This window comes from Centroberyx affinis, unplaced genomic scaffold (genome assembly GCF_046629955.1).
Source record: "Centroberyx affinis isolate AG114_WGS23_722 - 3 ecotype Tasmania unplaced genomic scaffold, CSIRO-AGI_Caff_v1 ptg001484l_1, whole genome shotgun sequence".
NCBI classification, from domain to species: domain Eukaryota; kingdom Metazoa; phylum Chordata; class Actinopteri; order Beryciformes; family Berycidae; genus Centroberyx; species Centroberyx affinis.
The window spans coordinates 118,923-133,080 of NW_027279951.1; the positions used below are offsets into that span (position 1 = coordinate 118,923).

Sequence of the window (14,158 nt, forward strand, 5' to 3'; positions counted from 1 at the left end):
TCCTTTGCTGTTAAGTGTCTAGAGAGCCTGTCACAGCTAGAATTATTCAGTAAGTCAGCAGCTGCTCTCTCGCTGTGATTGCAGTCTTTTACTTCACCTCTCTCTGTCTTCCTGAAGTGTATGTATGTATGTTTGTGTTGTAGATGGCTCTCACTCATCTCATCGAAGAGTGGTTCGATTGAAACGTAAAACCTACATTCAGAGAAGATGTATTTCTTGAAAACTTGTGACTTACACAGTTGTAACATTTTGTCTTTACATGATTCCTCATAGTTTTCACTCGCTCTTCCTCAATCCAAAGGCACTGCAATGAGTAGACCTATGATTTGTCAGCCTGTCATTCTGTTAACGTGCTAAACTCTGCTGCCTTTGAGGTTTTTACCCCTGCCACATTCATCATATTACTGGTGATGGTAATATGATGATTAGCCACCTACTGGCTATAGTCCATTTTTTCATATTAAAGCTCAATTATAGCTCCGTACATCATAATCAGGTCTGCTATTAATGGCAGGCTGGCTTAGCTGTAGGTAGGTATAGATTTGAGAGGGACTTTTCATTGCAGTTACATGGAAACACACACAGCCACACACACACACACTCACACACACACACACACACAAACACAGGTATGAAACTGAGCCTATTAAAGTGCCAACAAACTAAAAAATACTGAGGAGTCAAGTGTTGGACTGCTAATATTAACCCATCCAATTAAAAAGAAGTAGCCCTTGAGCCTACAGGAGTTTTTAATTAACAACATTTCACTACTTATTTTGAGTTCCAACTTCAAAACCAAGTCACGAGTGACAGCACAAGGTGTCACTGCTGGTGTCCCATGGTTAATTAGCAACTAGAAAAATCAAAAGAAAAAAGCCTAACAAGCAAAAAAAAAAAAAGTTAAGATATTATTTTCTTGCTTCCACACTTTCTGAGTTGAGTGTCTATATAGTTTTTTCTTTTTTGGTCCCTTATTCATCCCTTTATTACTTAATTAATAATAATAATAAGAATAATAAGAATAAGAATAAGAATAATGAACCCAATCTCTACTAACTCTGCACAGCTGATGGAATTTTCACCTTGCTATACATATATAAAATATAAAAATGAAATGCAGCATTAGAAGAAATTAGTTGGGTGAATAAGAAACGGCAAGACAAGAAAGGATAAAAAACGATCAATAACTGTAAAGAAAATATAATTAGATGCTGTCACCAGCAGAAAACAGTAGCTCATATGATCTGCTTTGTGCTCCAATTTGGTAGCTCTTGGGCTTGTTTCACCATGAAAAATCCAGTCCAGTAAACAGTAAAAGATATGCATCAGAAGTAGCAGAGAAGGGAAATAATGAAATGAGCCAATAGAAAAGTGTTTGTTATCGAAGCTAACTGGACAATGTTATTTTTAGAGACAGTCCAGCATCGGTTACCCTTAATTTACATTGCTCAGTTTTTTTTTACTCTGCCTGTACTGCTGGTTAAATGCATGACTTTGTGCCAAGAGACTGGTGAAGATATTTTATACTTTTCACTCTCTTTAAACATTACTTTTCCTCTTCTTGTGTCCTTTTATGATGTTGGCTGTTTGGTTTATGTTATTGGCTTAATTGTTCATGGCTTTGAACTGTATTTAACCATGTCTGTAAAGCACTTTGGGTTACATTGTGGTGTGAAATGTCAAATTTTTATTTGAAGCTAAATTGTCAGGATTCAGATATTTGCCTCCATGCTTATGATTCACGGAGGATTCATGTGAGTTTGCAGTTAACTAGAGTAAGAATTGTGAATGTGGAAATATCTCATCCGAAGCTACAGTTCAGTTCAAATACAACAATGTGGATTTTGATTCAATTCTCACGTGGTCTCTGTTTATAAAAGTGTTCTCACCATCTCTCTGTCTGTCCCTTTTGCTTTGTCACTGCTTCAAGCACAGACTCTAACAGTGAATACAGCTCAGGGAGTGGGATTCTCCTGTCAGACAGCAGAGAGACGTCCCGGGCCCCGTCCTCCGTCCACTCGGTGCTTTCCCCCGATGAAGGGGGTGGGGATTACGGAGAGAGAAGCTCCACAGCGTCCGCATCGAAGCAGCTGGACTGGGAGCTCAATGGTGGACAGCAGGGAACGGGAGAGGAGCAGAACCATGGAGCCTCCGACCAGAAGAGCCTGGACACGGCCAGTCAAGAGTGGGGGGTTGCAGTCGGGGGGGAGGAGTGAAAAAAGTGAGACACAGTTGAAGAAATAAAGAAAATAAAGGACTGAAGCTCTGAGGGTTGAACGGTGCAAATGAAAAGAAAGAAATCCAATATCTGTTCATATCTTAGGGGAAATATTCACCCATGTTTGGTGTTGATCTTTTAATCACACTGTGTGTATTTTTTAAAGGGACAGTGTCAACGTTGGCCAGGTTTGTGCTGACAGAAAATAGCCCACTTGAAATCTGCGGAAATGTTTTCGGTAACCTGAATTTCTTGAAAAGATTTTTTTTACATAAGTTATGTTATTGTGAAAATGATACAGAATGACTCAAAGATTTGTACTTGATTGTTGTACACTGTTCATGTTTTATCTCTCTAGTTAAAATTATTGTATAGTTGTTTGAGAATGATCGAGATGTTTGAGAATGATCCTTGCTGTATTCGTGTGTGTGTGTGTGTGTGTGTGTGTGTGTAAACCACAGCCCGTGTTTTTAACAGTGTTAAAGGATTATCGCACAAGCAAACAGGGAATTACAGATGGTAGTTTCAGTGATACTTACTAAATTGTTTACAGGGGGCCTTAATTCCATTAATTGAAAATTGACATTGGGTATCTAAATTTGCATAAACACATAGACATCACACAGTGATCGGTGCTGTTTTTCAAAAATTCATGTTGTGTTTCATTGAATATTCGTGCGCCTAGTTATGACTGTTAACATAATGTGTATTTTTGACCAGGCATTTTGTTGGTATAGCTTTGCTACTGATGCACACGTTTTGATGTAAAGCTTTTATTCCAGTACCAAAGAGCAAAGTCTTGATTGTCTGAATGAATGAGGAATTCCTTTTTGCCCGGCAGTCTTCCTGCCCAGAAAACATGATTATAGTGAGTGTGCTGCCTGCTGCCATGACCAGTCAGGGAGCAAGATGACAAGACAGGTGGGCTGACCATTAATATTCATTTAGCTATGATAGAAAGCAAAGGTCTGAGACTACCTTGTATTCACAATCTCTATCTGCACCCTACAATTTTCCAATTTTCCTCACACATTAATTCCCCCCCCCTCCCACCTCTCTTTTTCTGTTTTGCCACTGAATTCTGTTATGCTACTTTCCTCAACCTTTCTCCCATCTGCCTTCTCTTTACACAGGCTAATTTCTCTCTCACCTTTTCTCTTTTTTTGTTCTCTCTTCTCTCACTCTCTGTGAAATAAATATGGCAGCTGCAGCCTGAAAGACCACCTGGTGACCCACAGCTTGTAATGTATGTACAGTCATATCCATATCCTTTATCTTCTGACACACACAGGATTACACCAGGCTTCTCACAGCAAGCCACACTCACTTGGAGGGTGCAGACATCACAAAGGGATGAACATGTTTGTAATTATGTGAGAGGCAGACCATATATACAAGTAGCAATAGCCTTTATATATTCTGAGCTCAAGCATGTATATTTATAATTCTCAAGATCAGCGTAGACAGAGAAGTGCCCGGTGTGTGTTTGCTATGACTGTAAGAAACACTTTATGCTTAAATAAGACTCTGTCATTACACTGTCATCAAACAAATCAATGCCATACCCAATCATCAACATGCAATACTGAACAACTGTTACTGTAACATTTATATATTTGCATTTCTTTGAATTATGATTTGCTCTAACATCATAGCCGCAGCCTGACGTCTTCCCCGCCTTGTTTTTAAGCCGACTTTTGACAATACAAAGCAATGACAGCACTGCAAGAGGCTGAAGACATACCCATGGGTGAACTATCTTTTTTTTTTTTTGTTATTGTTTCCTATTCTTAGAGGGAGAAACTGAAATGCATGAATATCCCTCCCGCAGCATCGTTAAAAGATTATCAATCACAAATCCCACTGCTTACACCGTTGTTTCACCCATTCTAAATTTCCTCCAGGATGAAAACAGTTGTATTTCTGCTCAGAAAAGTCGAGACATTTGTGTAGGTGTATTTGTTCAGCTTCACAATGCCACAACTACCCGCTCTGATTGAAGCTCTTGTTTACTCACCCAGACAAGCAGGATATACATTGTTAACGTCTACGTATATGCTGCAGTTGGTTTTTGTCTCTCAGTGTCTGAGCTGTGTGTATTTTCAGACATTCTTTGCTTCATTCTGGAGTGGTAATAATGCCATTCAAGGTGATCTTTTGCTGGGTAAAATGCTCATTGAAGTGATTTCATTGACAACTGTACTATCGACTATACAGTATGTTTTTACTCTGCTGGAACATGGGAATAAGAAAAAAAAGCTGAGCTGTCTTGCAGCTTCACCCATTCATTAATTTAGCTTATAGTTGCCTTAAAGACCTACAAGGAGCAGAGTGCTGAGCTTTAATCCAACAGACATTCTACAAATAAAATGATCTATAGCGTGTTTACATTTTTAATCTAAATGCTAATAATTACTCTCAAGATCAGGGTGATTCCCAAGAGGATGAAGGTAAATGAGATAGATGAGCATGAAGAGCACAGGAACAGCCCAGAGATGCTGTCTCTGTGTGTAATTACACCATGAAACCACTCATATGCTATATCCTTCCTTGTTTCTTGCGTTCACCCACGATGTAGTAAGTTGCCAAATTTGTGCTGATCTGTGAATGATTTATTAACTGTCACATTTTTTATTGCACGCACACAGCTTATAAGCAGGGGTGGGGGAAGGAAACTTAATTGATGCTTTAACAGGAATTTGTTTTATATGACTATGCATCATCATTGGGGCATCATATTGATCCCAGAGGGCCCGTTTGTAAAAAGCACAGGGCCAACCACATAACAGCACCTGTGGAGCTGGTAGAGCTTCAAGTGTCTTGTTCCAGGAGGCTTAAAGGATAAGGCCGGTGTTTTTTAATGCATTGCTTACCGTCAACAAATCCTATGAAAATAACAAAATCAGCAATGATTTTGTTTTGCCAGCAAATCTCGTCCATGTAGCCGGTGCCCAATGAAGCCGTGTCCCAGCAGCCATAGAACTCCATTGTATTAAAAAAATGATTAAAAACACGTCACAGAGCCATGCCGTTGCTCTTGGCAGCATATTTCATCATCACGATGCACCGGGCCAGCCCACTTTTTCCTCAAACAACTTAATAAGCCGGCTGTAAACACGTTTGCGATCTCAGGAAAGTAGTTCCGTAGCACCGAAAATAGTCCCCGGCGTAATGAAGAATTTGTTCCCATTTGAATTTGATTTGGTAATAACTACAACAGTCTGACTTTTCGTGGTAACAGTTAGTGATTTTTAAAATTGAAACTATGTCTTTGTGAGCTGTATTTCAAGGTTTTTAGCTTACCATTGGAGCCAATTACTTCCGGGTTGAAGGCTAAAAACGGTACGTGGGAAGTCAGAAAGTAACGGGAGTAGAGCAAACGCATTGTTGATTTTGTTATTTTCATAGGATTTGTTGACAGTAAGCAATGCATTAAAAAACACCGGCCTTATCCTTTAAACAAGGGATTATGGGAGGTTGAACCTGGGACCTCCCAGTTACAGGATGGTCTCTCTTACCATTTAGCCATCCTGCTGCAGCGCTTAACAGTTCTTTCTGCTCAGGCTTAAAATGAAGTATTTTTTCTGCTGATATAGATATAGTGGAGGGAATATGAAGATGTAGTTGTGGTTACCTGACGACACTGAGGTGAGGCGACACACCCTGACCAGAGGAGACTTGTCTACTGCCTCTCTGTGGCTGAGGTTAGGTACTGATATTGGCAACTCAAACTGCTTACCAGACAATGGCCTAACAAGAAATTACCTAATATTGCCTGATGAATGAGTGGGTGAATAGAATGTTTTCAATAGGAGTATACTGTATGGTCCCATACTTATCCATATCAACTAAAAGAGAAACACCACAGAAAGAAAGTTCCCCCTTTTTTGATCGTATCATTATGATGATCCCAGATTAATGGACAAATGACAAAATAATGATTTGATCATTAAAAAAAGGGCGCTACAATTTTTGTGGTTAATTTATTTCTATGGTGTTTCTTTTAGACTGCTGGACACTGGCTAGGAACACTGTTTCTGTTCTCTGTAATTTCAGTCGGCATTAATTGACATGTTCCTATCTAAACTCTGTATTCCGCCCACATGCCCCCTACTATTGTAATGTAAACTACAATTCTATTTCAGGAGAAAATTGGTCCCTTTGTGTTAGCTGAGGGAATTATGCAACAAGGAGGACCCGCTCGTCATTTTAATTGCCACTGTACACGGAAAAGTTCTTCTTTCCCCTCCCCCTAACTAGCTATTGTTAGTCCGAAAATTAAACATTGGAAAACAGTGAGGGGGAAAAAGTGTGTGTATTTGTGTTTGTTTGTGTGGGTGAAAGAGAGGTGTGTGTGTGTGTGTGTGTGTGTCAGGTGTGACAGAGATGGGTGAGAAATTAAGTTTAATTTAGATGGAATGATCTTTGTGTCACATGTTGCTTCCTGTCCTCCTTTCCAGATTTAATCTTAATTGGTTGTGCAGGGAAGGCCTGTTCGGTTGGAAACAAAAAAAACAAATGCAATAGAGGGGCATTTCATTTCTGCACACACCCCTCCTGACTAATTATGCAACAGGAATGTTGCTGATGTAATACTGTTTTCTGGAGTTGGAGTGTAAATCACTGAGGATAAAAAATAAATAAATAAAAAAAACCTAAGTGCTAAAGTGGTCTGTCTATGTAATGCATTACCACGGAATAACGGGTGCTATAGAGTTAACCTTACTTACCGCTGAGACATTACTTTGAAGTTGTACACCGCTGGCTACACAACCCTTTAACAGTTAATGGGCTGAATCAACACGATTTCTTCTTTTGGCCAGAGAATGCCAAAAACGATTACCTTTTTGTAGCATGGAGAAAGTGATCAACCCGACAGCCTGATATCATTAACACGGAGACAGACTGGTCTATCTGCATTTCATCCAACCTAGAATAGCCTATATCCAAATATGGTTGAAATGCAGATCCAAGGAACTCTGTGCTTGTTATGGGAAATCTCTGTGGGACGTTCCCTCAGTGTCACCTATTAAGTGAAAAACAAACCGGTGCCACTTGCCACAATTTGTGAAGTCTAATGTCACCAAAATGGATGATTCTGTTTTAATGAGGTGAATGAATCTTCATCACACATTTGTGCCATTGGGTACGCTATGATGTCGCCTGAGAGCTGTCTTGACGTATCATAGCGGGTAGCAGAAAGTTGATGATGCTCCTTATTATAGAATCTTTCTAAATTTAGCTTGAAAACGAGAGAGCGCTTCATACAATTGGAAAGCTATTTCACATTTGTTTTTTAAGCGTATCATGCTTTAGCCTACTGACAGAAGTTAAACAGACTGACACCATCCCAGCCCAGATCCACAGGGAATATAGGTCTACTCTGCATGAACAAGTTCCTGAAAAGACCTGTGAGAGGTTGGAAAACAGAATTTGAGGTTTTGATTAATGCAACCACCTTCAGGGCGCATCACTATGCAATGTCAAATAGCACATACTTTTTTGTAAGTTAAGTAAAATAGTATCATTTTTGAGCTACTCTAATTTCATTACTGTAACTCACCACGTTGCCTTGCAAGGCAAAGCTGTGTGAAGCGCAGTCAGGTTACTGCAAGACGAGAGCAGAGCGTCGGCTCATTGCACAAATAGCAGCGGTGCTGGAGAGAGTGGCTGCATGTGTCTGATCTGACAATAGGATTTCTCAAGACCTCTCGTTTTGAAGTTGATTTGATGAACTTTCCGGAGAGACGCGTCTAAAATAGGAAATGTGCTGCACGAATTTTATAACTGCAATTTAATTTAGATTCACCTGTCTCTCAATCTAATTGGCAATAATATAGGAGTTTTTCGAGCACCAGTAATGTCGATGCATATGGACATTTGAGCACTTGGGCGTTATATTGCTCCGGTGCGTGAGCCTATGGACAAGGTAGTTGGCAGGCAGAACTATAACTTGGAAAGCGCTAAGAAAGAGGAGTTTGTCAGACTTCATGCCAATGTGAACAACAGTTCAGAACCACGGACAGATCCCGACCTCTGCGTGGCAAACATGTTCAAAGTTAACCTCATCTGGACTCGGCTCATCACGTGAAGCGCTCTTTCTACACTGCCTAAGCAAATTTCAAATTGTTTGTATATGCCAATATATTTTCCCACAGCGTGTGGAATAGAAGACCTCACATTTTTACGCGGAGACCTGCACACATATCAAGCAAGATACATCTATACAGTTACAACCAGGTAAGAAATGAATCCCTTTTGAGTTGGATTTTAACCCAGCATTATGTTCTTGTTATATCTTCATATGTAGCCTATATTGGAGTAATTTCATAGAAATAACAGTCTATCTGCATTCTCCTGGCAGTAGACGAGGCTACAATATAAATGTATAACTTGACATATTTGTAATTGTTGTAATCGTGCTACATTGAAATTTGATCATGTTTCCCACAACCTCATCATCACCCCTTAAATCATTCGCCTATTTATTACGATCAGTCGTGCGGCAGATAAGTGTTGTGGTTACAACCTCTGGAAAAAAAACCACTTCACTTTATTCCACTTAAATCTCACAAGGCAACTCACAAACTCACAATAGTCACCAATGTTTGACGGACTGATATGTTACAAAGCATGTAGCCTAAATTGCAACAGCAGTTGAACTTGACCTGTAGTTTACTTTATCATCAAACCATTTGCCATCGGACTGTTAGTCTATCATTTATTTTTTTATGAAAATTACATAGCTAATACAAAAGCGCATTGGCTCGTGCATCATAACAGCAAGTGGAACCAATAAGTGCAATGTTTGTTTGTTGTGTCATAAACGAAATTGTGAAACTCCTTCGGGTTTGCTTTCAGTCTACAAGCGTCATGAAATCATTTGCTAGTGAAGCCTATAAACAACTGATTTGGTTAGGCATGATATGAAAATTATCATCCGCGTGTAAAAGAATACCCTAAATGCGCCATATAATAGCATTGAGTTTAAATTGCCTCTTGTTATTATGAAGAATAAACGATTAAAAACAATTAGATATTTAGCTGCTTAAGCTGGGAAGTGTTTGGCAATTAAATGATTCATCATAAAACATTTAGGTGCGCAATTGTAGGCTGTCTGTAAACGAAGAGACTGGACTTGTAGAAACACAAACTATTTGATTTTTCTGCAATAAACACATTATCACGTATAGTTATATCTACTGACAGATCCGATATAGAGTGATAGTTCCTATTGTGCACACACTGATGCACAACAGCCCGTTGGAGAGCAGCACTACATCATCAGTCTACAGTAGATCCTCCAGTCTGCTCTTGACTCTCCCACTCTGCACCTTCACTCTGAATAGAAAAAGTGTAGCCAAACACCTTTAGGGGTTCTTTCTCTTGTCTTTGTAGGAGAACCCCAATGAACAATACAGAACCCTTTTTGATGTACAATACCTTTGTTCAGAACTTCCTGTTTGTATTGTTCTACTCAGAACCATTTGTGCTAAAGAAAATATAAATGAAAAAAAATAAATAAAATGATACAATGCTGACTCTGTGCTTCGGATCACATTCTTTTTTGCATTTGTTTTTTTGCACTTGCAACTATGATAATTGCATGATTTAGAATTCTATCTTTGTTCCACTCTAGTTTGACTCTAGACCTTTCTGATTACATATTTGGTGACTAACCAGACAGGATGTTGCAGCAACAAGATGTTCTTTCAGATGTGAGGGGAATGATAATGGTGGTTAGTGCTGAATTGCCACCTCCATGTCTTGAGGTATTTTTTTCTTGTTGGATGTTGTCATCATGACACCTTATCAAATGGTCAAGAATGACAAAACAGTCATACCTGATGCAGCCAAACCATCTCTGTCTGCAAGTTTGCAATACGCCAAATAAAGTTGAATGCACATGTGATGTAACCTATACTGTGCAACCTATACTTTTGCTTATGTGAGTAAACATTGTGCCGGGACACTAACACATTCAAATCATTAGAAAATGTGTTTGAGTCATTAACAGGCTGACACTCAGACTTTCCCTCTGCTTTTTTTTGATGCACATTGCAATGATGCGCTGATTCATGTGTGTGTTCAAATTCACCATCTTGCAGCACATTACTCATCCAATTCACCATCAGCTGGCTGCTAGTCACTAGAGCAGTCCTAATTCCTTCATCTGACAAGTCCAGGTGGGGGGATTAACTGTGTCCCCACTGGAGATGATATGATGATGGAAATCATAAGCAGTTTTGGTTTGAGTTTTGGTTGCAGTGGTTTTTGCTTCATTTTGTATTTCATTTGTTGTAAAATAATGGGTCTTGCCTAGAACAACTTGAAAAATAGAAATTTGGTTACTCATCCAGAGAATCATCTAGAAATGCGTTGTAATGGATATGGACTTATTTGCATACCAACAGAGGCTAATGCTTGGCAATGACAAGTGGTATTTAGTGATTTGACTTGTGTGGTCTGACCATTGCTCAAAATCTCCCAGAATAATGAGAAAACCTGTTGTTGTGTAGTGTCATATTGCATGAAAAATTGGGACTTGTATATTACTTGGGAATAACAAGGTATGGTAGTCACAATAACTATGTCTAAAATCCAACGTTGATCCTGCAGATTTCGTCATAATAATGAAAACTAATATTCTGCTATAATTTTATGCCAAGTGTTAGTCACATAAATATTTGAAAGCATTATTTTAAATAAATCTCTATAGGGAAATATGTGGGACCAATGTTGTGTTTAGGCTGTAATTAGTATTTAACAACAGTTCATATAGGCAAAACTGATAGGATCGTCTACATGATAATGTGGTTACTGGAAATAATATAATACTGGAATAATACTGGAAATGGTTGTTACATTTTTTTCTTTAAAAATAAATTATCCAATGATTGTTTTTTCAACATAATTCATGATGTACGGAGTTGAATGAAAACATTACTACCTGATCATAGTGGACCTCGTCAACAGGGCTAAGTTGGTTTATAGGACTTGGACATACACTCAGTACCAAACCATCTCTTCAGCTCATAGTTTTCGACTTGAATAAGATTGCGTTTCTCCATAGACACTAGTGCACAGTAGGATTCTACTTACCAATTATTATCACTGCTGAAAGCGACTCTGCGGTGAGTCATACATTACACATTAGCTATATTTGGATAAGACAATAAGGAACGGTGTTTTCAAAGCATCTTTATGTTGCCGATGTTGGAGAAATTCTCTCTCTACTGGGCTGGAGTGGCAATGCAATAGCTGATGGTTCAAAGCTGAGTAATGCACACTGCCTTCTCTTTTTGAACTTGCCTTTCAGAGGGAATATTGTACAGAAACAGCTGGGGAGCGAGTGACTCTCTTGGCTGCAGAGTGTCAGAGTGACAGCCGTTTCTACCACAAGACAGGTTGAATGATGTGATCAAGGTCTGATAGAAGCTATTTTACAGCTAAGTGTGTGGCTGAGTATTATAAGCGATAATGCTCATGCACATTAATAATACTTCTCCCTTTTAACTATTGTTTCAAAGAATTGGTAGGAAATGTGGTCCTACTTTTGCCAGTTGTAGGCTATATGATGTCCAGTTCAAACTCTCCAGCATTTGTTTTCACTTCTTAGCATTTTTAGGGGCTCTTCTGGACCTTCAACCTTACTTTGGCCTAGTTTGCATGGGCCTGCTTAATTGGCTGTCCCTTATTGCACCATTAATTCACACCGTGACCCAGTCTTTGCATCCAGATAGCCCCCATCTGCTCCAAGAGACAGCACAGACAGTTAGATTCTTAATGTTGAACTCTTCAGATTCTCACCTTGGTTTCCTGTCATCACAGTATTTTAGGCTGAAGGATGTTTGAGGATATGACCCGTCTAATAATAGGGCAAACGACTCGGCACATAGCGTATTCAAGACAGATTTTACATTGATCTCAGGAGATTCATTTATCTTCTTTTCTCTAACCTTAATTTACCTCTATATAATGTGTTATCGTCTCCACTGGATAGACAGCAGTGGATTCACCATATGGTTTTCCACCCACAACACTTACCAGAGGGAGATTCAGCAATCATTACACTTGTTCCTCCTCGTTTTCTCTGTTGTTTCTTGCTGGGTCTGCTCCTGGGACGTCACAGAATATTCTTCAGTCTCCCTGCAAAAGTATGCGTGCACACCACACACACACACACACACACACACACACACACACACACACACACACACACATAAACAGACACACACACATGATAGTGGTGTTTGCGGTCTACCCCTGCATGTGGGGATTTTCTGCCTGTGAGGAGAGGAAATGTGATATACTAAGTGAGAATAAGATGACAGATAAGACGTGATAACAATAAAATATATTGATAATGCATTCAGTCTACAAACACAAGATTTTCATGTAATATTACAATGGCAGTAAGATCATTGCATGCCAAAGTAGGAAAACAAGAGTTTTATAGCTGGCACAGCAAAAGTCAGTGTTAAGCTTCTCCGCACTCCTTAATGGAGAAGGGAGAGGTAATACATTGAACTGCAATAACCATGTAGGCCAAGCTATGTGGGTTTATCAGTATTAAAACCCTCTAGACCTGAACTTATAACCTCACAGACAATTTCTATTGGTGATGTTCTCAAGTTATGGTATGGCATATTTGCGTCCCTCTGTTAGATGAAGCGACTGATACATCATTACAAAACTGATTAATACTGATGATTATGAAGGTAAGTTGATACTAGCCATAATGAGACTGGCTGCTATGAGTCACCAACAGTCCATCATCACCATGTTTGTTGAATTTCCATCACATCAATCATTATCACATCAAGATTGGTTCCTTCCCTTTCCCATAGAAGACTGTTTGACCAGCCCACCTGTCTAATCAGACATCATAATAAGATGTAATGAGATCTAAACCTGTGACCTCAACATGATATGAATCTATATCAGCATACTTCTCTCACTGCCCACTACCCCGCAGCCCAACCCTAGTTCTTTTTACCCACCATGTTTCCATGGCAACCCCAGTCATTGAGGAGAACCACCATCTATGTGATGTCTCATTGTAAGCTTGAAAATTATATTTCATTTGAGGGGTTCACACCCTAAATATCTATAAATATTTGATATGGTCACTCAGCAGCAGTAATTGAGAGTACATATTCCAGATACAACTCCCATGCATATATTTTACATAGGAACCATAAGACATAAGAGCCATGCTGAAATCATTTTTTATTGCTCTTTCAGTTCAATAAATAACTGTAGCTCACCTTTGTAGGTTTCATGGCCCCAAATCAGCTTCCTGACATGAACCAAAACCTTGGGTTCATGAGAATATCCAACCATGGCATTATTTGTTTCTAGAGGTCACATTAACCTCAGAAAAACATGCAGTTTAGACAAGAACACTGCAAAAATAGGTAAGGAAACTGTGGAGAACCACTTGCAAGAGCTTCAGGGACATTTGTCATTATCTGGAAGAATGGATGTAATTGTAAATTAGATACAAGGTGATTGCCTTCATATTTAAACCAGATTTATGCCTTGGCCTTGACTATTTCAGAACTTTAAATAAACCCCATGGCAAGTAATTGAAACCAAGTAAAGATGCTAATTAGACTTCATGAGCGGGGGCAAAATATATAATTTCCAACTATCATTGTTTGCCAATCTTCATGCAATTATTGCTTAGTCAACTGTCAGCTGAAAATGGAGACAAAAAATGCATTCTACATGAAGTAAAATGGTTGTGTGACTTGAGTGCGAGTTAATAATGATTATCATTATTTACGTACATTATATTGCTTTTTGGTAAGTGAAGCACGCTTATACAGAACAGGATGTATATGTGAAAGTGTGGCAATCATTGGACTCTAAAAAATGAGAAAGATACATAGACGAGAATAGAATATGCTTCAACATTACTGATTGGGTAATTCA

At 39.0% G+C, this 14,158-nt stretch overlaps 1 protein-coding gene across 2 annotated transcripts in view; it reads left to right on the forward strand.

Annotated features, from left to right (window-relative positions):
- LOC139650329 (testis-expressed protein 264 homolog) overlaps positions 1–3,396 on the forward strand; it is a 36,131-nt gene extending 32,735 nt beyond the window's left edge. Inside the window, exon 4 of one of the 2 annotated variants that reach the window (XM_071526964.1) lies at positions 1,931–3,396. In XM_071526964.1, the coding sequence (XP_071383065.1) occupies positions 1,931–2,216 (286 nt within the window). In that variant the 3' untranslated portion in view covers positions 2,217–3,396. The remainder of the gene's footprint in view (positions 1–1,930) is intronic. The other variant, XM_071526963.1, reaches the window with a different exon arrangement.
- The last annotated feature ends 10,762 nt before the right edge of the window (positions 3,397–14,158 follow it).